The following is a 26,393-nucleotide window of genomic DNA, read 5'->3' on the forward strand; positions in this document are numbered from 1 at the left end:
TGAATGCCAGTGCTTTGTAAATGAGCACATGGTGCGGCCATTGACAAAACAAGGGATGTTATGGTGTGGGATGTTTTGTTAATAGGCTCAGTCATAGTGTCTAAGCGATATAATGAGCCAAGCAAGGTATTAACACCTCCTGTCCCTGCAGCTTAATGAAAAATGTATACACTCATGGTAATGTACTTCAATGGAAGCTTCTGTCAGATGGCAAATATAATCTCCCACAGCTCATTTTCAAGGTGCTGTGGATTACTTGGAGATGGTCTACACTTCAAACTGTCAATAAATTTCTTATTCCAAATAGAATCCCCTTTAAAATTTGGCACATAAAAACATTAAAAACAACTGTATTGTGGCTTATGCAATTCCCTGAAATACAAGCAAGTCTGTGGAGACTGAAAAACCAAAGGATTTCACCTTTACAGTTATGAAGGAATATCCTCATTTTCCTTTATTTTACAACCCATTACGTACTTCTTAATCAAATTAGCGAAATTAGATTGTTGACTTACACGGATATTTTGTGCAACAAGGTTACATCATATGTACCGGCAAACCCTAAAATAATGGTTTAAACAGCATGATTGGTTCATTTTAAAATGGTATGTGTAAGTCCATCATCTGCAAAGCTGTATTTAGTTTTTAGCATATAAGAAAAACAGATCTCCATTTGTGTTAATTGCTACAAACCATATTTTTCCAGGTAATATCAAATAAACAATCACTGGTATGCTAATGCATCAGCAATGTGGCTTTTGCAACATTTTTTTCAGTTTAGATTCAGAAAGTATGTCATGTGAAACATTATATACAACACTCAGTTCTTTTCTTCCCAGGAATGGCATTTATCTGTTTTTGCAAATAAACTCGCTTCGTATAAAGCTCCAATAAAATTTGTACTGTTGCAAACTGGGTCTCATTATTACTTTGCCAACTATATTCATTGGGCAGCCGTGCTCATTATTGAACACAGTTCACATGTTGTTAATGAGATGAGGGTTTCCTATTAGGAGCAGACACAGCCTCCAGGGAAATTTTATATCCTGCTGTAATTAGAGTCAGCAATGTCTTTTTCACACAATTGAGTTTGTATTGGCCTACCAGGCGAGTTGCTGAGGCGATCTGAACTGAACTGTACTTTATTGGTCCAAATACAAATACAACAATAGTGCTGTTATTGTCCTGTACTGTACCTACAATGCTAAGTAATCTTAAAAATTTTAAATATATCTTAAAAGTTAACTATATCTTATATCATCTTTTACAGTGTTATAATATTTTATAGATATATGCATCTACACCTGGGTGTCTTTATGGGTTATTGTTTCTCTAACATACAATATGTGCAAATATTTTGAAACCCTGCATGCATTATTAGTCCAACATGTGAAAATGAATGGCAGCAGCTATTAAATAGCTTTCAGTAGTCTCTTTTATGACTACCTTTGACACGTGTGCCCATATGAATTTTTGATACATACTGCAACATTTACGCACACATATATTTATTTTCACCACATGCGTGTGTGAGTTCTTTTACTGTGTGATAGGCAGTTTACAGTAAGACGTCACAAAGGGCAACAAAGTAGGTTAGCAGGCATGTGTGTATTATTTGTTTTCAAGTAATGAATCTTGACATTTTCACATGAATAAATGTCTGTTGTGTTACTCTATTGCCAATTCATATAACACAACAGTAATTCAACCTGTAGCCAGTTCATGAAAGCTTTTGCATTATCAATATTTGTGGTTCTGAACATCTGGTGTCTGGTAGGTCTTTCCTGTAATGACTTTTAAATTTATAGCATGAACAGTAGTACCAACAGTAGATTGTTTGCAATAAATCTAAGAACAGTTGGGTAGATACCATCAATAATGATCATGGTTGAACACACAACAGAAAATTCAAGGAAAAAAGACATCACTTCTTGACACAGTTTGATTGACTGGTGAACTCTGGGAAGTGCAAGACAAAAATCTCGTGCTTTACTAGTTAAATGTTGTTTACTGGGAGGCTGCCGTCATCATGCTCTTTGTCCTTTCTTGTTTGTTTGCAATAATAAGACCTCAAAATCATGTTAACTTTGAAACTTGTTATAATCTGTTGTTCTGATTTATTCATATCCTGCTCTGTGTAGAAAGTACTTAAAGGTGGAGTGCCTGGGGGGAGGTCAGTGGGAGGAGACCGGCTGTGAGCCTGTATCCTGCCCAGCCCTTCCTGACGTATTCCAGGGCATGTATACCTGCACCAATGGCTTGGACTACGATACCCTCTGCACCCTGCAGTGCCCCAATGCAACAGAGAATGTAAGACTTCATCAGCCATTTATTTTTCTACTCATCAACTGTGTCCAAGTCCTTTTTCCCCTCTAACATTATCTACACACTGCCATGTCCATAAAGAGTCGAATCCATTTAGTCAGGGTAAGACACTTTACCTGGATGCTTTCAAACTTTTATGGTAGGATATAATTATTTTTTTTCAACTCATGCTTTTTTTGATCATATACTGAGGCTAAAGGAAAGTTTCAACAATGAATCTCCACATCTTGCGTCTGAATTATAACCCTACAGTCTTTTCTTGTACTCAGAAAATCTGCTGTCTGTGAGGCTGAAGCAGAACGTGTTCGGATAGCCTCTCTTGTTAGAAGCCAGATTTAATGCACACAGCACTTTCAGTTCCATGCAACCGGCATCACAACTGCAACTCAGCCAGAACTCTGGGTTCCCTGACAGAATATTGCCCCAGGCCTCTTTAATGGGTGCAAAACATGTGTTTTCATTAATTATTATATCCCACATTACCAGTGACTACTCATTTTAACATGACCTCAAGAGTTACATAGCAGTGACGTATCAATAGCTTGGAAAAGTCAGCGTTATCCATCTCCTGTGTCATGTCATTATGTCATCTCCTATATCCTCAGTCTCAACTTGAAGGGAGGGAGGGCTGTCACATCAGGGTAAATATACGATGGTAATTATTTTGAAGCAGTAAATGCCCAATTTCAGGACCTATACTTTATACCTTTTATGAATTCATATGTCCGACTGGAATTTTCCAGCCCAGCGTGGGTTGTGTCTGGCTTTGGGGCCCCTAAAATTGTCGCAGTCTTTCCCTCCTCTTATAACGGTGCTGCGTCACAATCACAGCAGTGTAGCTGGAAAAAAAAGTTCTTGAAAAAGATCTAAATTTAAGATTTTATGCTGTATTACAATATCAACATTCATAACGTTCGGTTGCTATTTTTAATAAGTAGTAGTCTGTTTTTGGCAGCCTTATTTCTTTATTCTTATTTCTAAAATGAACTTCTAATCAATCCAGGTAGCATGAAGGTATTATAAGCTTTAAATGTGACTCTTTGAATGTGTTTCTTACATACAGCTGTTGAATTGCTGCTGTACTTCTGCTCAGGGCTCCAGCGTGCGACCTATTAGGTCGCATATGCGACCTACTTTTTTTAAGGTGCGAGTTAAAATTTAATTAGGTCGCGCCGGTGCTACTTGCAGGAGGACGAGTGAAAAAAAATATTTTTTTTCTCTCATCACTCCCGTGGCTATGGTTGTGGTTGATAATAAAAAAAAAATTAGGCTACTTTCTGGCTCATTCCTGCGACTCCTATCTCTCCTCTCTCTCGCTCCCCGTCTCTGCCTGCCTGTCTGTCTTAATGCGTGACGTGCACAGACGTACACGCGCGTGTACACGCAGCGCGCTCACTGAATGATCACCGACGATCCCGCTAAAAAAAAAAACTAAACAAAGAAGATGAAGCGTCTATCGTTGATTATTTTAAGAAAAAGAATGTGTCAGAAGGCTGTTGATGCTGGAGGGTCTGAAAATAGGGAAGCAACAAGCGAATTTTGGACTCGGAAACCGAGTCGAAAAGGCAAAGAAACCTTCCAGGCTACAGCAGCGCACTGACATAGATTGAGTAATAAAGTGAAGAGGTGCCACTCCTCTATTTTCACTGGCTAACAGCAGCACACTGGCTTAGCTTGTCTATTCAGAGAAGAGGTATCACTTCGTCTTATTTTTCAATCTATGTTATCACGTGCATACTACTGCTCATTCATTGGTAGCTGAATTGTTAGGTCTGTTTGATAAGCAATTTACATTGTTAAAACAAATAATAATTTAACATATTGTTACAGTAAAAAGTACTCTGTCAACCCTCAGGTGAAATAATTACTGATGCATCCTCTTGTCATTTTTGTTCAATCATTAATAACATATAATTTCCTGGTTTTATAGAAGTATTGGATCGGGACTCGGTATCGGCAGATACCGAGTTAGGGTCATTTTTAATCTTTAAATTTCATTAACATGATAAGGTCGTGCATTAATAACACGCTATACATAGAAAAATATGGTGCTACCTAATTTCTTTTGGTGCTACTAAATGAAAAGCTAGGTGGCACCAGTGCTACCTGTGAAAAAGTTAGTCTGGAGCCCTGCTTCTGCTCCAGAAAATCCATTACTTATGCAGGGTAGATGGAGCATAGAGGGACCTCTGCAGTGCCTGGCACTGAATGCCTTTCCACCATTGTGTGCCTTCCTTCTCAGTAGACTAGGTGCATGCATTATCTTTCCCTTGTGTGAACAACATTGTCATGTCATTTGATTTTTAAGTGATGCTTTAAATTTCTAGCTAACAGAATTTTACTGAGGCTCCATTTAAATAAATGTGTTTAAATTAGCTAAAACTATTTTACAACTTCTTTTTTTTTTACTGTTAGTAACATGTCCAGGAATATTTTAATGTTTATAGATAGCCCAACAAAATAAATCAATAGCCTAAAAAAGGAGGAATTCCAAGGCACTCCAAAATGTATTTAAAAAGCCTTTGCTCCATATGGAAAACACAAACATATTGAAACTAGCCTGACACATTTTGGCCAATATGGCCTTCGTCAGGTGAATAAAGAAAAGCTGGCTATAAAGCCTAGATTACTGGCAATTAACTAGGACACAGAAGTAAACAAGCAAGCAAAACAAAACAACAAACAAACAATATAACAAATTAAAAAAAAAAAAAAAAAAAGAGAATTAAACAAGGGACTCTCACAGACAACCTTATCTGTTTTATTTGATATTACTGTATAACAAACTGGGAACCCATTTGACATGAGTGACTCATTGCCTGAATTCTTCCATGCAACTGAGACAGCATGTACAGAAAAAAGCAGGACTTCCATAATGACATCATTGGCATAGCGGCATGCATGAAAGAATGAATGAATGAATGTCATACAATATTTGTGCTTGCTCTCAAACAGAAAACAATCCGCTGCACTAAGGATGGTGCGTGGACGGACAAGTTCACCATGTGCCCCAGGCTCAAGGGATCCTGCTCTGCCCCTCCTCACCTCAACTCAGTGGAGTACAACTGTGACCAGGACATGGCTGTTGGTAAGTGTAACCCTCATCATGCATTGGTACCCCCTTTGCTGTCATGCAAATTCCTCTTCTGGCTGTTCCCCATCTCCAATTTAGTTTTGAGTCTCTGGCCAGCTCATGGCTAGAGGAAGATGACAGGACTAATTCAGATTCAAGCTTAGATTTAAAAATCAAACACGTTAGAAATGATGGTAATCATCTGTGGGACAATTCAGCCATGATTTACAGCCAGATTGTGGCCATAATCAGCCCAAAAGTCATTTAGGGTGTGTTCAGCTGTAGCAGCATCATAGCTCCCAGTCTTCTCGACCTATTGACAAACACTACGGGACATAAGGCCTTGTTCAGACTGCCAGCCCAAATCCATATTTTGACATCATCTCAATTGTATCAAGATTGATTTTGGGAAAGTCTGGACAGTTGTGTTGGAGAAAAACAACATGAAATGGGATTTTTTTCAAATTGGATGTTGGACAGAAACAACATGAAATGGGATGTTTTCAAATTGGATCCAAACCACATTTGTGGGTGGTTTTTGAAATGTGACTCTAATCAGATTTCTAAAGATGGATCTCAGTCTGGACACTCAAATCGGTTTTCAAACTCTTTAGTCTTTTGTGTCAGTCAAAACACAACACACAACATTGTCAAATCCAGAGTGACAGAAGTGCGTCAGAGCAGCTGAGCAGAATCCATGCTGCTGCTAGCAGAGCAGTGTGGAGCACAACACAGAGAACAGCACACACTGAAATAAATTGTCTGCTGACACTTTAGGGGGAGGCTTCTGTACATTTCTCCTGCCAAGTCATCAGTGTATGTAATTACTGATGCCCACGTTGTTACCACAGCAACCCATGCAGATAGGTTGGTGACATCTATACACACAAACCTGATCTGATCACATGCAAATAACATTGCAGACAGTCTGTCTTAAAGATCTGATTTGAAGATCAAATTTGTTTTGCCTGCAGTCTGAACAAGGCCTTAGAGGGTTAAAGGGGCCCAGGTACCATTCATTTGTCTCTCTGCACATTGTTTAGAGAACAGTCTAACATCATGCTGACACATGCTCCACAGTTCATCAGGCACTGAGAATGTTTGCATCACACAATGGCAAAAAGCAGATAAAAAGAATTAATGTTAGTGTTTTCCCTTTAAAACTATAGAAGATACTCAGCACTGTGGTTGAGTAGTTGTGTCATGCAGTGAGGTCTGGTATGTCTTGTATTTTTTCTTGAAGCGCTATTGAGATATTAAGGCAAAAATATTTAGTATGAAAAGCTGGGAAACTCTTGGGACCTTAAACTTACAGGCACACACTCTCTTTCTCTCTCTCTCTCTCTCTCTCTCTCACACACACACACACACACACACACACACACAATCTCACACAGTAGAAGCAAAGAAGCAGGTGCTAGAAATCTTTGCCAAGATTGCGAACCACAGATGACGGAGTGGTCTGAAGTTTTGTGGTCTGTTTTTTCCTCTCTGTTTGCTCATGAATAAATTCAACAAATGCAAATGAAGCCTAGGAGGTAAGTGTGTTATTATTATTTTCCTTTTTTTCAAATTTTTCCACCTCTTTCCTTGCAGGTGCTGTTTGCTACCCAACATGCATTGTAGCTCTGGACATGGATCTGCGTGACCCGGTGGCTCTGCCCAATGGCACCACAGCTGACTCTGTTGAGCACTGGATGCTGCCCACCAAAGTCCAGGTGAGATGACAGCAGATGCAGGGAAAGAAAGAAAGAAAGAAAGAAAGAAAGAAAGAAAGAAAGAAAGGAAGAGAGGAAGAGAGGAAGAGAAGGAAAGAACAGCAAAAAACAAAAGGGCTTGTTTTTGCAGATGTAGTGTCCTATGGTCTAAATGCTGTTTCAGAGGCTTTTCCAAGAATGTAGTTTTGGAGGAAAATCTGAATCCTTGTAATTTTTGAAAAGGGTGAAATTTAAAGATATTGAATAACAGTATCAGCTATTGGCAGCTTCAGTCAAAAAATACCATTATCTGTATCTGTATTGGACGTCTGTTTCACTGACTTGGGGTAATTACACGATGGCAAATTATATGCCTATCATTTGGTGCAGTTAAGAGTTCAAGCAGAGTGGAGCACAGATCAGCATAATACAGAATTGCTTAAATCTATTTCTAAGCGGCTTTGCATGGCACGTTGAAGCCCGATGCCATGAAACACGAGATAGCTTGATTGATTTAAACGACTGTAACGCTGCAAGGGATTGGATTATCTGCGGGTTTGCTGCCATTTGGAAACTCCTGGCAGGTCTTTTCAAAACGGTTGTTTTGCTTGCTTGCTGCCATGTGGCTGATCCAGGCGATTGTGAAAGCTGATCCATTGACAAACATTCGTCAGAATGAATAATGGGCCCAAACATCTGGTGGTCTGACCAACAACATGGACTTAGTGCTCCACACCGCTTCGCTTTTCCCGATAGGTTCAGTGCTCAGTTCATTCATATTACCATAGTAAGACAAGGACAACTGTTTTTTGGGCAAGCTGAATATCAACCATGCATATTGGATTTCCCTGCTTACACTTTTTAAACTGGTACTAACAAAAAAAAAAAATCAAATCTCCCCACTGTTAACTGTTAATATGAATTTTTTTTTTTTTTTTTTTTTTGCTGATTGCAAACCACACATGAATACATTTAACGCCCAGTTCTTTCTATGAATTGTTAACTCCTTATGAACTTGAGCATTATCTGAGATCCAGTGATTTCAGATAGTGCTAGTGTTTTTGCATGTTCCACATCTATATTATATGGAAGTGACACTGCAATATGTAGTCTTCAACAGGCATCAGAGAGGCTTAATTTTGGTAGCTCATCAATGTTTACATATACAATAAAAAAAGGTGCAATCGTGTACAACAACAACAACAAAAAAAAAAAAGAAAAAAAAGAAAAGAAAAACAGGAGGCAATTGCATGTTTGATAATGCTTCAGTAACTGGTGACCATTTATCATTAAACTTGTCCATCCTCAGCTGTAGTCTTGCAGTAATCTTTTCCATCCTATAAACATTTTTCAACCTCTCTCTCCAATGATTTATGTTTGGGGGCTGCGGTTTAAGGCAGTTGACTGTTATCATCTTTTTACCCACTAAAAGCCAAATTCTCAATGGTGATGCCAGGTCTCAGTCTTCTATACCATCCAGGAGTATACCTAGTATAACTATTGCTGGTTCCAAGGTAAAGTCAATATGCAGAATCTGTCTAATCTCGTTTTGAACCTTCTTCCAGAATTAAGTGATCTTTGGGCAATCCTGGAATATATGTGTAAAGTCCCCAACCAAGCCACAGCCTCTCCAACATAAATTTGAAGTGTTGCTGTGTTTTGATGTTATAATAGGGGTGTCAAAGAACCGCATCTTCACCTTCCAATCAAACTCCCTCCATAATGGGCTGATGGTTAACATGTGCCCAACTCTGAATGTTTCCTCCCATTGGTCATCAGTTATTATAATGTTTGCTTCCAATTCCCATTTTTGTTTGATCCCCATATTATCTCCATCAGATTCATGTTCTAATGTTTAGAAATAACCACTTTTTTCGTCTTTTCCTTTGTAAAGGCCATCAATAGCTTTTCTAGTCTAGATGGTGTTTACAAATATTCTTCCATTCCTCATGTTTCTGAAGATAATGCCTAAGCTGTAAGAATTTGTAAAAGTCATGAGCTGGGAGATCAAACTCCTGGGTTAGTTGCTCAAATGACTTCATGATTTGGCCTTTAAACAGTTGTCCACTATAAATCAGCCCCTTGCTCGCCCATTTTTTTATAGCCCGAGTACCATAATAGATGGTGTAAAGTCTGGGTTTATAGCAATCTTAGTGACCCTACAAATAGAATATGACAGTTCAAGTTTCTTTCTTACTACTGACCAAATCTTCAATGTCCCCCTGATCCATTCGTTACGTTTGTTCTATTTGTTTCGTTAAGTTTCTTTAGTGTCATATCAGTCAGAAATGGTAGTGACTCCAAAGGTACCTTGTGACAAGAGCTCTGCTCCATTCCCACCCATATCGTATCGGTCTCTCTGGTTATCCGCATAGCTACAGCTCTAAGCTGTGCGGCCCAATAATATTTTTTTAAAATTAGGTACATTCAACCCCCCTTTCTCCTATGTGCAAAGAAGTGTCTTCAGCTTAATTCTTGCTTTTTTTCTTCTGCCAAATAAATTTGGAGATGATTTGTCTAAGGATTTGAAAGTAGAACTAGAAATCATGATAGGTAGGGAGTGAAACAAAAATCAGCCATGGTAGTACATTCATTCTCACTGTCTCAGTTCTCCCCATCAAGCTTAAAGGCAAGATTTCCCATCTATCCAGATCTTTCTGTATCTCAGTCATCAATTTCCCATAGTTTGCTGCAAACAGCTGTGATGTGTTGGGCGTAATAACAATGCCCGTTGTTGGTTCATTTAAACTGCCCCTTTCCTTCTAGTTCTGCTGGACATGTACCCGAAACCATCATAGCAATTGATTTGGATTCATTGGTAAGATATCCTGATACTTCCCCATATTCCTTCAGATTACTCAACAGAGCTGGTACAGAGGAGGATGGATTACCTATATAAGCCAATAAATCATCTGCAAATAACGATAACTTGTGCTCTACACCCCCTTCATCCTTAATTCCTTTTATGTTCTTATTTTGTCTTATTGACTCAGCCAAGGGTTCAATACTTACAGTGAATAAAAGCGGACTCAAGCAATCCCCTTGCCTGACACCCCTTTTGAGGCAGAAGAAGTCTGAGCAATATCCATTTACTCTGATCCATGATCTGGGATTCTTATATACTATTTTTACCCAACCTATAAAGGTAGAATGAAACCCAAGGGCCGCTAATGTATGATACAAGAAGTTCCATTTCACCTTATCAAATGCCTTTTGAGCATCTAAACTGAGTAACATAGTAGGCTGAGGGTTATTTTTATTGCATGATATCAGATTTAATGTTATTAGCTTGTCTCGATGGAATAAAGCCGGTTTGGTATGGGTTCATTAGTTTGGATGTACACCTCTGCATTCTCTATGCCATTATGCTGGTTAATAGTTCCAAGTCATTACAGAGTAAGCTAATGGGCCTATATCCCTCACATGAAGTTGGGTTTTTGCCCTCCTTATGTAAAACTGAGATAATGACTTCTGACCAAGTGGATGGTGGGTCAGATATTTCCTGCAATGAAATTGGCTTTATCATCACAGACGCCTCCTCTGTCTTTCCATATCAGTGTTATTTTAGAACACTGATATGAAAATGAACGTTCAGAGACTTCACACCTTCTTTACACCAGTATTCCATCACCATAATAAAGTCGTCCACATTAGTTTTTCTAAAAGCAGCAGCACTGTTGTGTTTTGATGACTTGAAACTGGGCACAGTGAAACGGTCCCTCCACCAGAAAATAGTCCCCAGGAAAACGTTTATATTACACAACTAATTATCAGCTCTGTGGTTTATGAATGGTTACAACTTTGTTAGTTGCAGGAGCAGAACATTATAAGGTGGGTGTTACAACCAAATTTCTAATTTAAAAATGAAAGGTTTTTGATTATATGTTGTGAAAACTTTAGTATTGCCGCACAATTTGTAAAATGGTTTGTTGTAATGTAAAATGTAAACCGTAGTAAATGGGCCAAAATTCAAAATTACTGGCATGTTGCTTTAATACTGAGTATGAGACTATATTTTGCAATAGTAGCGGGTGATGTGGTATTTTTCTGAGGCACACACATGGTTTTTGTCTTACCTGAATCCATTTTGATGACTTGTCATGAATTTGAGTGTGTTGAAGTGGGAGGAGTGGAGTGATGTGGGAGGCACAGTAGGGGGTGTGTAAGGATAACATAGCTGAGATAAAGATATCTGCATGACCCACCTGCTTAAACCGGGTCAAAAGTGCATTGCACAAGGCAGAGTCGTATTCTGTGGTATTTACGTAGCTTGAGTCAGCAATGCATACATGAACAAATTTGAAGTTTACACACCCTTTGTGTGGATAGTGCTGTTGGCCAAACTGATAATTCTGTGCCAATTTAATAACAATCCTGCAAGAAGGACAAAATAAGATACTAACTCATTCTAAGTACATACATATGTGGCTGTGGTGTGAATGATTGTCACTGTACATAGGACTGTCAGTGTGCACCATGATGCATGGAGTGGGGATCATGGAGGCAGCTGCATCCTCTCTAGATGTCAGGGACTGGTCGATGACTTACCGCCCAAAGCCAAACTGCCCCTGCGGTTTACCGACAACCATTTCCTAAAACGGTTCCTCTAGGTCCACAAAAACTCATTAACCAAATGTGTTACCTTCTCCCAGACCAATTTAACATGATCCATCTTTTTGCTGCTTAAAAGGCATATATTTGCATGTGGCACTCTGCTTCTCCTGTGCAAGGATGTCATCTTCATCTTGGGAGATCTCCTCTAGACTGTTCTCTTCTATCAGAAAATTGTTGGGGCGCTGTGGTGTACAGTGCATTGCTTTTAAGGGAAGGGAAAAGAGGTGATTTGATGGCTCATCATTGAACCCATACCATATGTTCTGATAATGTATTCATTCTAAATGTATCCCTTTCCCAACTATATCATGGATGCACCACATGCCACTGGTCATATAATTGCCAAAAATCACCATGGCCTGTACTCTACATCATATGCCTTTGATTGTGCTTTCTGCCATGCACCACTAATTCACCAAAATAGAGCCCTAAATGGACATTTTTTACAGTGTAGGTCCACTTAACCTCTTAAGCTCTGGCAGTCCCACCAGGACATTTGTCAGTATACATGCTTTGTTCAAACCCACAGAGCTTTAATCTAAATTCTAGTGGAGGTCCCAACGTTTCCAAAGACACAATGTGCCCGGCTGAATTACAGGGAAATGTGTATAAATTGATGCACAAGACATCTAGATATTAAGTATGTGTGATGCAGCCATAAAACAATGGCATCTTGGGTTTTATGTTTAACTGAATGGACCTGTGATGTGGCCTCAATGAAGCATTACAACTATCAGATACAAAATATGTATGTGACTCTCTAAGAAGTCCAAAAAGAAAAAATTCCAAGGCACACTCATTTGTAAAAAACCTGTGGCTGATGCATGGCAAGATTAAAAACCCCATTGCATTGTGGCTCACCAACCTGTTCTCATTCCCATGCCATCGGAGGCAGACACTTTGTCGTGCCCCTCCGCCTCTCTCAACGTACAAGGCACTATTTGGTGTCTCTGTGAGATGCATGGGGCTTTGTTAAGGTTAGGAATAGATAAGGTTTAGATACCAAAATGGTCTTGCTTCATACAGAAATTGAACTCCCATCACATGCATGAAAGGCCTGTCTTGTAAGCCCACCATCCACCTCGACCTCCTCCTTACAGAAGTTTTTTCGCACTTCATACTACATCACATCATTTCAGTTCCTCCTCTATACCCCCATGTCTCAGACAGGTGTCAAAGGGTGCCTCATCTGAACAAACTGAAACAATGACTCATTTTCCAAAGAGCACCAGAGCACCTCTGTGCCCTTGAAACACGATAGCAGCATGCCTCTCTTGTGGACTAATAAAATCTAAATTCAAAGGTAATTAAGGGGAAAATTAAGGGACCATACCAGTGATTCTGAAGTTCAAATTAGATTTTTTGGTTCAAGCACCCACCTTATATTGTTCTGCTTTTGTGGCTAACAAAGTCATTAACATAAACCACAAAACTGCTAAATGACTATGTAAAGCAAACGTATTCCTGGGACTTTTTTTCAGTGTGGAATTAACATTTATTTCTACCTGCCCAATTTCAAGTCATCAAAACACAACAGTGCCGCTGCCTTTAGGGAAACTTTATTTCGGTAATGAAATACTGATCTGAAGAAAGTCTGAAGTCTCTGAAAGTTCATTTTCATATCATAGTGGAATGAATGGAAACAATGGCTGGATAAAAGTTAGGAAAACTGATAATGGAGTTCTAAAATACGACTTCTTGCTTTGGGAAAGGTTTACCAGAAATGTGAGGTATATATATTGTGTAGATATGCTAAACATGCAGAATCACTGGTATGATTTTTTTAAGGGAAAATCAAAGTATAAAGTGTAAAGAAGTGTGTAAAATGACAGAGACTTTGGTCCTTGTGTTTGATGTGTCCTTGTGTTTTACATAAAATTTAGTCAAATTTAGTCAATTTTTGATCAAAACATTTTACCTTCTGGGTAAAAAAAAAGTTTATCATTGCACCACCTGCTAAACACACATTCTAGCACATCAAAATCAATGTGTGTGTATGTGAGTTGGTGCTTGTTATCGCTTAAATGTTTTTGCATTACTGGAAATCACAGTCAGATATCAAGACGAAAGGTTCTTGTTGACGTCAAGCCTTTCAAGAAGCCTACTCACAGTGCGCACACACATACACACACACACACACACAAACTGTATACAAGTCGCTGTGACTGAAACTTGTAGGAATGTCAAGTCTTGGGTCTGGGTGAAAGAGCGCTGTTGTTTTTCTTTAGAGGTGGGTCATGTTTCCCAACATCATACCTTAGGAATCGCTTCTACGTTAACGCTGTTGCAAACACTGCTCTACTTTCGTCTTTCCTTTTGGGTGGTCAGTCAGCCAGCCAGTTAAATCACCCTTGCCGAGGTCAAATAGTTGGATGGAGGTCTGATAACTTACGCCATATCTCTGGCGCTGCCTTGTGATTTCGAGGCATTGGGTTATCTCAAATATTTCAGAATCAGGTCTCCCTCGCCGGGTCAGGCAGGAAAAGAAATCACAGGGGAGGATCTGCTTTCTCTGTCCATCTTTGTTAGTCAATCAGCTATCCGCCAGTCATCTTGTATGTTTTGGGGCCAAACGGACCACCAAAACCACAACTCCACCCAAAAATGGACTTTTACATCCACCAAATATTGTAAAAAAAATTTTCTCCAGCCTAAGGCTTTTACAGTAACCACAACACAGTATATGCAATAAAAAAAAAAAAGGCATATGTAGATAAGCATGTTTTATAATAATGATGAAAAAGAGGATATTCATGTAGTCTGGGTGTTGCTATGCTCTTCTTATTTTTATTTATTTATTTATTTTTTGCTCTTATTATGTTTTCTTCATTTGAGACTTTAGGAAGTCTAGGTGTCAACCAATAAACAAAATCAACAAACACACAAATTTTATCTTATTTTATTCATTTTACCTGAGATTATTTTATGAAGCAATTTGTAGCCTCCTTCTTATTATATTTTTCTTTGTTTTACTTGTCATTTTGTGTAGCACTTTGGGACCCTTAGTAGTAAAAGGTCCAACATAAACAAACTTAACTTACTTAAATTTACTTAAATTAAAGAGGCTGAGATAATCCCCATGAACCGCTACCAAAAGGACATTCACCTTAAATCTAAAGGTTCCTGAGCTTCAATGAAAACCTCAAGCCCATAGAAAAAAAAACCCAACACAAAACAAAATGTGAAAGATACATTTTGATGCTGAGTGTAACATTATTTTGCATTGCAAATACAGTGGTTATACATTTACATGTCACCACAATACTGAACTGTTGTCTTCTTGCTGTTTTCCAGAGCATAGTGTGCACAGGGATGATGAGGTGGCACCCCGACCCGCAACACATCCACTGCATCCAGTCATGTGAGGTAAAAGTCAAAATGTCTAACCAGGCCTTTGTCAAATTATTTACAAATTTACACAATTTTTACTGTTCAGTTTAAGCACCCTAAATATTGGTTACATGTGGATTTTTATTGCAGTACAGCAGGCAGATAAAACAAACTTCCAAGCAAAGACCAGTTATTGAACATATTTTTCAAAATGCAGGTAAACATAGATCTCTCTCACAAGTTTGACCAAAAGTTTATTTAATTGTAAGTTAGTGTCTGCATGCTGTTGGCCCCAGGTCTTTGTGATATAACTTAATGACTAAACTTGTGTTTTAGTGTGTGTTTGTGAGTTTTTTAAGAGCCTCATGAAAGTGGTCAGCGGGAGATATAGTTTGGCTTTTTTTCCCCTGATATTACACAATAGATAATTTTATTATCTTTGTTGAGGTAGAAAGATAGCAAGGAAGGAAAACAGTTAATTCCTAAAACCATTACAGCATTTCTGGGCATAACCACATCAAATTTAAAGCCTTATCCCGACTTCTCCAACAGTATCAAATATGAAGCCAAACATGCTGTACCCCTGTTGTCATCACTACTAAGATACCAGAGCTGATGTGAAATGTGCTTCACATTTCATGATGATAAAACACAGGTAGAAATTGTTATTCTCAAATCCCAAACCTTACAAGAATCCTTTTCAAAGCTGTCCAAAGAGCCTTCTTTCCTGGGATCCTGGCATTGCCAAACATTGTTAAGCCTGCCAAGCGTAATGGATTATCTGATAAAAGAAAATAAATTAATCTCCAGATGACTGGCTGACATGTATGGGATAAATATGATGTCATATTTCAAAACTGAAAAAAGCTTTGAACACTTCAACCTAATAAAAAAAAAATGCTCTTCACAACTGCGACACTCTTTTTACAGTGTTTTTCCAGCACATTTTCAAACTTTCAGATTCATCAGTGTTCTCCCAGTGCATTAGTTTCTTCTCCAGGTTTGAAAATATGTAAATGGCTCACAAGCTAAAAGGGGGACCCAAGTTTCAAATAGATTGAGGAGACAATGAAACAAATCATGTCCAGGAACCGAGTAACATCACAACGATTAATCCATGTGTGTATGCTTTTTAATGAGTTATTTAAGATTCACACATAATCAAAAAATGAATGATCAGGGTCTCTGGTGACTGGAGGATACTGGTGTTCACTGGTGCCCCATGTGTCCGGTCAGTATTCCTGCTCAATTATGAAGTATAAATTTCCAATGAATGTTCTGACAATGTAAATAAGTTTGATCCCAATCTGGCGTTTTTAACAAGCAAATACTCTTAATAGCGGTGTTTTACTGTCATATATTTTTTTTGTGCATTGAATCCCCAAAAGCCACACTGTTAGTGCCGTGCTTTGTCTGGGGTTCAGGGATGACATCTGCTTTGATAACAGAAAATACATTGAGTGTACCAAAATATCAGAAACACCTGGTCTTTGCATGAGATACACTGGCCAAGTGAATTCAAGTGGAAGCTTATGATCCCTCATTGATTTCACCTTGTAAATCCACCGGTCATGAAAGGAACGATGTCGACAACAGGGAGGACACAGGTTAAAGATTTTAAAGCCTTGATACAATTGAGACATGGCTTGTGTTAAAGGGGCTGCAGTTCAGCGTTAAACACATCCTGCATATTCAGTGATGAAACTTTTGTTGCTGGCTATAGAAAAGATTTGACATAAAAGTGATGGACAAAAAGCAGTTTCTGTTACATTTCAGCACTTTGCTCAGCAGCTGTGCCCACTCAGCGAGAGTACAGGCAAATAGAAAGTAGAAACACATAGGAAGCTTCCCAGACAACCACCTTAATCCACTAAGCCGCTGATGCACTCCTTAATGTTAAAACTTTAGTCTTTCCAGTGCACTCTTGTCCCGGTCCGCTAATGCATCTCAATGATGAAAGATGACGAAGCTAGATATCTCTGCCAGTACAGCCCTCCTGTTTGATCTTCGCGTCTCTGTTTTCTCTCTCGCTATCTACCAGAGCGGATATGGGGTGCTTAGAAAAGTGTATTTTCCTACATGATCAAATCCACCTTTAACATAACAGCAAGGACCCGGAGGGTATCATGTTGAAATGCAACCTTGAGATGAGTGGTGAAGAGAGAGATTGATTTATCATTTCCTTTGATTTTACTTTTTTTTTTGATAATATGTTAATCCTCTGTAATCTTTGTGTGCCCTGCATTTTGCACTATAAATTGAAGTCGGTTTAATCGTCAGTTTAGCGTCCCTCTCGGCTCAATAATATTTTAGCAGGCACAGTATATCATCCGAAATCATAAACCCAGATAGTTTTTATTTGGCATTCATCCGTTGGTTTCTGCAAAGGCTGGAACTACCGATGGAACACATAAACTGTTGATGTCTCACGGTATTAAAATATTCCCCCTACCTGCCAGCACTACATTTTCCCCTTCCACCTTCCCGTGAATGTTGCTAGGCAAAACAGTTGCTTATAACCCGCTCCTCCATGACAACACTGTAAATTATACCAGACCACATGTGCTGCAAATGCTCTGCGCCAGATCTCATCCAGATGCCATTGCACTCTCTCCCGTGCTCCCTTTCCCGCTGTCTCTCTATCTGTCCTTTCTTTCTTAAAAGCAGGTAGACGATTAGCGTAAAGGTCAGCTGAGGCATATTATCAGTGCAGTAGCCCCTTTGCAATCCCTGGGCCTAGACTGTTTTCTCTGTCTTTGTCTGCTTTTAATAGAAAGGAGATTCCTCACTGACAGAATTACAGTTTTGTCGCTTCCTTTGCACACTTTCAAAATCTTTGTCATACTTTCTTCGCACGCTTCTAGGAAGTAAAATGTGTTGCTGAACAAATCAGGATGAATAAGGTGATAAGGGTGTGTCACAACAAGCCAGTCTCAAAGCATCCATTCAGTGTATGTATCATTTAAGCTGAGGAATTTTGGCGAAGACCAAGGAATCTGTTTGTTTAAATCGTGGTTTGGTGTGCTGGAGGCCTGTACTAATCACCTCAACCACTTGGTTGAGGATTGTGTGGTAACTTACCAGCCTGAAACACAAAGAGTAGTGTTTCAGACTGAGGATGGCTCTACGCAGGGCCATGCCTAGACATTTTGGGGCCCCTAGGGAAAAAGTCATTTGCGTTTTACCATGAATAGATCAATATAGATCCACATCCCTGAAAAACACCAAAAGATTAACAACCTATCTCACTCAAGGCCACAAGACTTTATTGCATCATCTTTTGAACTATTTTTAATGTGTCTTCATTTCAGTGTGTACAAAAGGATCACAACATTATGTTTAATCCCAGAAGCCTGTGGGCATTAGGGCTTTTTGATTTTACCCTCTGACCAACAGTCACTTTATTTCTTTTTACATGTAATGTTTTTTTTGGGGGGGTGGGGTGGAGGTGACTTTGGAGGGTGGTTTTGGCAATTTTCTTGTATTTGTTTTTATTTTTAATCATTTTTCTGAGGGGTAATTGAATTTAAATTTTCTCACATTTCAAGGGGTTAATTCAGCTTTACAAAAAAAAAAAACTGTGATTCATTGGTTGTGGGGGCCTTGTATCTAACTAGTGGGCTGGGGAGCTCTTGCTCTATACACAGACAGACTGATTTTAGACTCTGTTGCAGAGATCCAATCCTACATTTTAAGTTAAATTCATGGCAAAGTAGTAATCTTACCAGTCTACCTGTATAATACACATTTACAAAGCATTAGCTAAACCTATTGGGCTTGTAGTTACAGGTGAGCAGTTGATAGATAAAGAAAAAGAATGAAATATACTATAAATATACTATAAATACACTATTACTAACATACTGTATGCTGCCCTATGTTTCTTGAAATCTACTCTGAAGCCCACACTGCAGCCAGACTTTATTTTAAACACAAACCAAACCCGCGTCTCAGTTTCAGAATAAGAGGAACCAGGAGCGTAGAATTAGCTGAGAGGAGCCCTTGCTGTTGGGCAGATGGGTGAGTTGTGATCCTTACATAAATTTACATTGAGTAACCCAATTAAAGTAACCCGAATGGAGCAAAAACCACAGACCTTGACGGCGTGTTTCGTGCTTAGTTCTGGCCTGTTTGGATTTATAGCCAACTAGCGAGCCCAAATCAGAGCTGCAGGGAATTGAAGTTAGATGAACCTACTGTTTGCAAAACAGGTTGAGTCCAGCCATGTTGGGAGGCCATCACATCATTCCAGTCCAGCTGCCTAGTTTGATGTGCCGCTGTCAAACACCATGCTCAGCTGTTGTTGTTGTCCAATAAAAGCAGGCAAAAGCAGCAGAGAGATCTTTTTGTAGATTTCCAGAAATCAAGAAAAAAATATCAGAGAAACAAGGAGTTTTATTGAAAGCCTCAATCATTTGCAAATTAAGACAAAGACAGACAAGAAACAGTACAGGGTCTGCTTTGCTCAGATGAGTTCACATCAGGTGAGTAACTTCTACTAGGATTATCTGAGAATGCATCTTATCCAGGATCCTCATGTTCCTCTGCTTTGGAAAAGCTTTGCAATATGTCACTATGTGATAGATCTTATAGAGTTGCTCCAAGTGAACATTTCTGAGCTCTGATAGAGTAACAAAAATAATAAAAATATCATCCAGTGTATGTAATTTTTGTGTATGCATCTTTGTACTTTAACATGTTTCATCATCTTAACAGCTTCTCCCAACCAAATTCTGTAACATTCTGTGACCTCTGTAACATACATTAACCTATTTTGTTTAGAATTGCCCTTCCTTTCAAAGGTCTATTGTGCAGTTAATTTAAAACTTGTCTTTTTAAATATTTATTGGCAGAGGAGAAGACAGTGCTGATAAAGCTTACTTGTGAATAATTAATGTGTATTGTTGAGCCAGTGTGCCAACATTAGTTAAGAGATCCAAAGAGTAACTGACAAGACTGATTCCAATTAAATTGGTTGATGAAGATTTTTAGTTTTAAGTCACTGTCCCTTCTGTGAATATTGTCACACGATGAGTCAAACGTACTAGGACTAGAACCTAAAAACATATGACTTCCACAGAGGTATGAATGAGAGCAGCGCTATTTTTCCTGTGACTCAAAATGATTTAACGGCAACAGCTGTGGCATGGTGAGTATTCTCATCCTGTTTCAGCACCAGAAGTGAAACAATCATCCACCTGAAACATCTTCTCACAAATAAATACCTCTTTTGCTACTCACTTCTGCCAAGCTGCTACAACGTAACAGTGATTCAGTAATATCCAGTTCATGGTTCCAGTTAGTGTTCTAGGCAAGAGGGGCGCGAACGGTGGAGGACAGGCAGAAATTGACGAAAAAATGTTTAAAAAAAAAAGATTTTGAAAGTTAGTAAAAACAATTTACGTTTACTAGAATTCATATCTGGTTTTGCTAATATTGTGAAGAAGAATTTGGCACTTGTTGATGACAGCACATGTTTCATTAGAAATGCACGGTGCCTGGAAATCTACACTCTGTAAGTCTGCCTCTCCTGTTGACACTGATTTGAATGGAGTTACTGTATGGAGGTAATGCATGTACCAACTGACCTTACAATTACCCCTATGGGAGTGAGGTGTGCAGCCAACTCTTGCTGGTTTAATACCCGTTGTGGGCCTGTGCATTTCTCTTGAATATATATATACTGTCTGGAGGCAATGTACTTAACAATTAACCAAGAAATGAGCCCTAACCTCACAATTAACCTCATGTGGGTGAAGTGCGGGGCCGGCTGTTATGCGGTTTTAACACTCTTTACCGAGGAGGACCGTTTATCTGAATGGAAATAACATTTAAGGCCAGTTAAATCCGGAATTGACCTTGATCTGTTGCTAATGCTGTGGATTTCTTTCAAATCCAAACAAAGCTTCAGGTGAAGTGAGTCTGTTTTGCATGAATGACTACGTACAGTCTAATTGGAAGATTTATATACCGGTATCTAGTGATTTGGCTGATGAATCTGCTGCAATTACTGGTAAAGTATTTAGTCAGAAACTGAGCGATTAAATAGATTTATTTAGGGTAGTTGGGGAAGGAAAAGGGATTCTTCAGGTAGAGAGCTCTTTGAAGTGAGCAGAAGACGTTGCAGAAATCTTCCCAGCAGCTGCTCTCTCTCCCCCTGCGCAGAGTTCAGGTACAACCCTGAGTCTTTGAAATGACTCCATCGGCCCGTAGGAGAAAGCCATAAGTATCTCTGGCACTCGCCCCTCATTTTCGTATTGTTGGCACATCAGGAGAGCCCTCAAGGATTTAGTTGAAAACATTAAAAAGGCTTTCATCATGGTGTGTTTGAGAATTTTGTGTAACTCGAATTCTGCAAATTTGCGTGCCACTTCAGAGTTCCTCCAGAGAGTTTCCCACACTGGCCAAGGTATTGCAGAAAGGTCTGAGGAGTGGTCCGAGTATCTTTAAGCAATATGAGGGATATGGGCTGATATGCGTATCATCTACCCAAAATGCCCCACTTTTTAATAAAAGGTCTATACACAAGGTTTGAAATTGAGCCTTTCTTGTGAAATTACACTAAAAATTGCAATTTCAATGAATGCTGTTTCCTGTTTGTAACTGTCTAGCCGTTTGGAGGGGATGGCTGGTGTGACACTATCAACAACCGGGCCTACTGCCAGTATGATGGAGGAGACTGCTGCCCGTCCACACTTTCCACCAGAAAGGTACACAAACAAACAGATATTTCCAGTGATACACCTCCTGTCTGCCATACAACCACAGGAAAAGCAACTTTTCCTCTTCCTCTTTTCTGTGACTGGTCTGTTCTATTTCATTTTAAAATAGTAGCTTTTTTAAGTTTAACTGGAAAGAATATACTTTCAAATTTTAGGTTTTGTGCGCTGTGTTTGAAAGGTAGCAAAGGTGGAGTCATGTTTGGCTCGCTCCGGGCTTGCATCTTGCAATCAAGATGGAGCTTAGGAGCAGAAGCTGGATTCAAAGCCAGATTCTTCCTGTTTACAGTAGTAGAAATCCGTGTCTTTTGGCAAGCGGCCTCTGCCACTACGCAGGAGTCTTCTGCTAAGCAAACAAATACACATCCCTGCTACTTTCTCCTCTCTCCTGTTAACGACTGCACCCATTTAGTCTCCCTCATCTCTGCTTAAAACAACCGAAGGGACTTGCCCTTCGGCGTTTCCACTCAGATGGTAAATAAACAGGTTTTCACCACTTCAGCCGCTTTAAGATTTCTCACTTCACATATTTTGCCATTAGCAAGGCCCGAGGACAGCTCAACATCCTTGGATAACAATGTACTCTATCTGAAATGATTTTCTCCAGATACATATTAAGCTGTCTAACACAAATTTAGTAGTGCGGGATGGAAATCCCACTGTTGTTTTGTCAGAGATTTCACAGTATCTTGCTCCAGGACATTTTTGCAAGGAGGGAAACATTTTGATTCATGCTGCATAAAGTAACTTTGTATGTTGGCAGGTCTAAATGGCATTGGGAGGGAAGTGTCTGAAAACTGTTTGCACTTCAACCCAGAAATCATATAACAGGATGTCAGTAACTTCACACAGCATCCCTATGCTGTATCCCAAAGGATAGCAAAGGGACAAAAGAGGACTTGAATTTCATTTGGGAAAATCCATGACATCTCAATAGCAGAGTTGGGATGCTGTTCTCTGGTGCAGCCCCACTTTGAGAATCATGTTTATAAGAGGGATGGATTCCAATTCCCCCCCCAAAAAAAGCCCAGTGCAGCTTTAATCAGTTTGAATTGTATTTCTTGTTAGTGTTTATCCATCCTAACATGCTCTCCTTGGTGATAGCCAGTTCGTGCTTGGTACAAGATGCAAAAGTATCACATTACTCTAATTGCTCTAAATAATTACTGTATATTTGGGATGGGTAAGTGGAATGGTATGAATAATAATGAGCAAGTCCAGGTTGGCCCATTGGTAGAAACAAGTCATTCCCTCAACTGCTTCTAAAATAAACAGCTTCTTTTCATTTGTCTCCATGAAAACTTCTCTCCAATTAGGGCACTTGGGAAGCATCCGCCTCCCTCTTATACTGTACCCTATTTAGCTACTGTAAAGGCACATGTTCATGACACCCATTTGCAGGGCCTTTCCTATTAATTCCTATGGTCTGCAGTTGACCTGGCCTCCGCTGTCTCCCTCATGTCCGCAGCACGCCATGACTCACTGGCAGCTCCCTCCTAAATGGAGAGCGAGTTCAGCGAGTCTGGAGCAGCCGTCATAATAAATGAGCTGCCAGACTACCGCTAACTGCTCTTTTACAGGGCAAGGGGGAGGTGTAGCTATGGTGGTGGGCGGGTGGGGTTGCAGGGGCACTGGAGAGGAGGTTGGGAGGCGGGGGTAGGGGGGGTGGTAGGTGTCTGTCGGTTTGTGGTTTTTCGGTCACTGTAAAACAGCAGTTCAACGAGCAGGGGTCGTTCTGAGGAAGTGAACTAAACTGCCGTGAGAGTCAGCATCCTGACTGCCACCACGGCAGTAATGGAGTCGGAGGGGAGGTGGGCGCAGGGTGGAGGGTGGGGGGGTGTGGGGGGGTGCTGGGCGGCGGCTGTGTTTACGGGGGAACTCTCTGCTCCTGTGAGGCTGGACTTACGCAGGGCCAGGAAATTACAGTTTTTAACACTACGTGACCCAGATCAGATATTTTCTTTGCTAGTTCCATTTGGAAAAACTACACCACATATGTAAAAAAAAGACACTTAAACAAAGCACTTTGACAGGGCGTAGGACTTTGCTACTGTATTTGTTTTAATGTGAATTAAAGCCAACTTGCTTCTTGTCATACTGCACTCCTCCAATGACAAGGTCAGCCGTCTACAAAATGACAAAAGGGAGTCAATGCTTTTACTTTTAGTAATTATGAATAATAAGAGAGGATTTTTTTTTTTTTTTTTTTTTAAGGAGAGCAGGGATGCTATTTAATGTTGGTTTGCCACTTTTATGTAGTAAAATTAGCAAATTAATTTTGAATACTTGGTGAACGATTTTGTTAAAAACAGGTGAGGTGAGCTTGATTTTCCTTGTCTTGCAAAGAACATGGCCACTTCAGAGGCTGTTTCAGTATTTGGCAGCAGAGTCAACCACATCTGAACCAGTTCAAATATTTGAATCAATATTCATACCTATTTTTTGTTCTGTTTCTGTGTCTGGATCTCTTGGACAGGGCTGGCTGTCTCCTCTTTTATGGAGTGCGGGCAGCTCTTAGGCTATAGCTTTTATTTACAGGGGAAGTTGTAGTGATGACAGGGGAGAGGAGACGCACGAGAGAGGATTCATTTGGGATTCAGTCATAGGCCAATGGGGATGCATAAGGCTCCGGAGTAAAGATCTGAACCACCACACCATCTATGGAAAGAGACAATATCCCTTTTGATTTGTTAACTCAAGTTTGTGTTTTAGTCCAACAATCTAGACAAGGCTGAGCAGAAAGACGACGAAACAATTTCGCCTGTAGCCCCTGCAAATAAAACTCTGAAATATGGACTGACTGCATCACAGCTGACGTTACTAATCCACAGATGGTGCTCTGTGTTCCGTGGATCAGGCTCTTGAATGGTTTTCGCTTTAAACCGTATAGGGCTTTGGGCTGTGTTTTCATGTTTGGTTTACACTGTTGCTCTATTCTAAACTTTCTTCTGTCAGTTTGCTGTTAACAACGAGGGGGTAACCGCTCCAAACACCAGAAAATAGTCGAAAGACTTGGCTGTTGCTTCCTGCGTGAAGGAAAAATAACCCGTCTCCATCCATCCAGAGGCTGTTAGAAGGCATCAAAGGTGGAGTATGGTTTGGCTTGCTCCGCGCCTGCATCAGTGAATCAAGATGGAGCTGTTAGGGAAACATTTAATGGGCAAGCCAGCACGCCTTTAATGGGACTGCAGGCATTTTAAGTGAAGCTGGGCCTTCTGCAACTGTTGCCGAGTCCTCAATGAAACTATGACCCCCTCTGTCGTACCCCTTTCTCTCCAAAAGTGAAATCAGCAGCGAGGGGTTGACAAGCTGCTACCTCTCATTCTCTTTTCTCCCTCTTTCCCTTCTTTCTTTCCTTCTTTCCTTTCTCTCAGTCCTCCTCTCGCTCCTTCTCTCCAGGAGCGAATGTTTACATTTCTTGCAACAGACTGCTTCGCGGGGCACCAGAGTTTATTTTGCAACCTGTGGTGATGGCTCGCTTCCTAGACAAGAGCTGGCAGCCTCTTGTTGTTGATTCTTAACATGTGTTCATCCGTTCACCTCCACGGCGGTGTGTTCTTCCCTCCTTCCCCCTTAAGACCCTCAAGGTTTCTCGCCGTTCAAAGGCCACGTTGAACCATTTGACATCATGCGCTTTATCGGCCTCCGGGGGGACGTTAGAGTTCCCTTTGAAAACTGTGAGGAAATACAAAAAGTCTACTAAGACCACGCTCGACTTACTCGGCGGTACTTACCCTTCAGTACACAAACAGAATGGAGTAGTAAGGGCAAAGGCGCTCACTTGCTGCTAGGTCAGTGGGAGCAAATTTATTTTTTATTGTTCTGTTTTTGCCATTCCAGAAGTGCTCTCTGCTACAGCTGAAAGGAAACAACCCTATTGGGAAGCCTCCTCAGCTATTTGCAATTTTCAATGACTCTGCTGACTACTCGTACCCTCACAGTTTTGACAGATTTCCCTTTTACTTGACTGCTTTACTTTAATGTTCTGATTTTCTCATTTTGCATGATTTCATTTTCACTTAATGATTTGCAAACTTGTTTTTCAGAGGTGCTATTCAAGTTTAGCTTATTTTTCTCTATTTCCTCACCCATAGTCATATTGACTTACAAAGGAATATTTAGATTTTGTGAGATTTCTTTCTTTTTTTTATCCATTGGTGATCCTAAACAAATGGAGTGTGTCTTTTTCTGTTTGATTATTCATTGCAAAAAAAAAAAGACATCGCAGCACACAGGGTTGAAAGTCATATCTTGTGCTCCTGTGTAAATACTGTGGCAGATTGAAAGCGCTGTCCTGAATGCTGTGCTTTCTACGCTGACAGGTCATCCAGTTTGGGGCAGACTGCAATCAGGATGAGTGCACTTGCCGCGATCCGAATGCCGAGGAGAATAAGAGCAAAGCCAAGCACTCAGGAGCAGGAGCAGGAGGAGGAGGAGGAGGAAGAGGAGCAGGAGGAATTCAGTGAGCTGAAGGGGCTTAAACTTGTGTTTAAGAGTGTTGAACCACAGACTACACAAGCTGGATTTACATTGCAACTGACCAAAAAAAAAAAAAAAAAAAAAAAAGAAGACATTAAAAAAAAATCTGATTTTTAACCTTTTGTAATGCAGATTGTGAGTCAGTCATCGAACTAC

General features: G+C 39.9%; 1 protein-coding gene across 1 annotated transcript in view; it reads left to right on the plus strand.

Moving 5' to 3' along the window:
• The window catches only part of pappa2 (pappalysin 2), a 96,774-nt gene extending 70,450 nt beyond the window's left edge, over positions 1–26,324 (plus strand). Inside the window, exons 22-27 of the mRNA XM_030073611.1 lie at positions 2,142–2,310; positions 5,281–5,413; positions 6,995–7,116; positions 15,004–15,075; positions 21,651–21,749; positions 26,081–26,324. Coding sequence (XP_029929471.1) covers positions 2,142–2,310; positions 5,281–5,413; positions 6,995–7,116; positions 15,004–15,075; positions 21,651–21,749; positions 26,081–26,224 — 739 coding nt within the window. The 3' untranslated portion in view covers positions 26,225–26,324. The remainder of the gene's footprint in view (positions 1–2,141; positions 2,311–5,280; positions 5,414–6,994; positions 7,117–15,003; positions 15,076–21,650; positions 21,750–26,080) is intronic.
• Positions 26,325–26,393: the final 69 nt, after the last annotated feature.

This window comes from Myripristis murdjan, chromosome 17, assembly GCF_902150065.1.
Source record: "Myripristis murdjan chromosome 17, fMyrMur1.1, whole genome shotgun sequence".
NCBI classification, from domain to species: domain Eukaryota; kingdom Metazoa; phylum Chordata; class Actinopteri; order Holocentriformes; family Holocentridae; genus Myripristis; species Myripristis murdjan.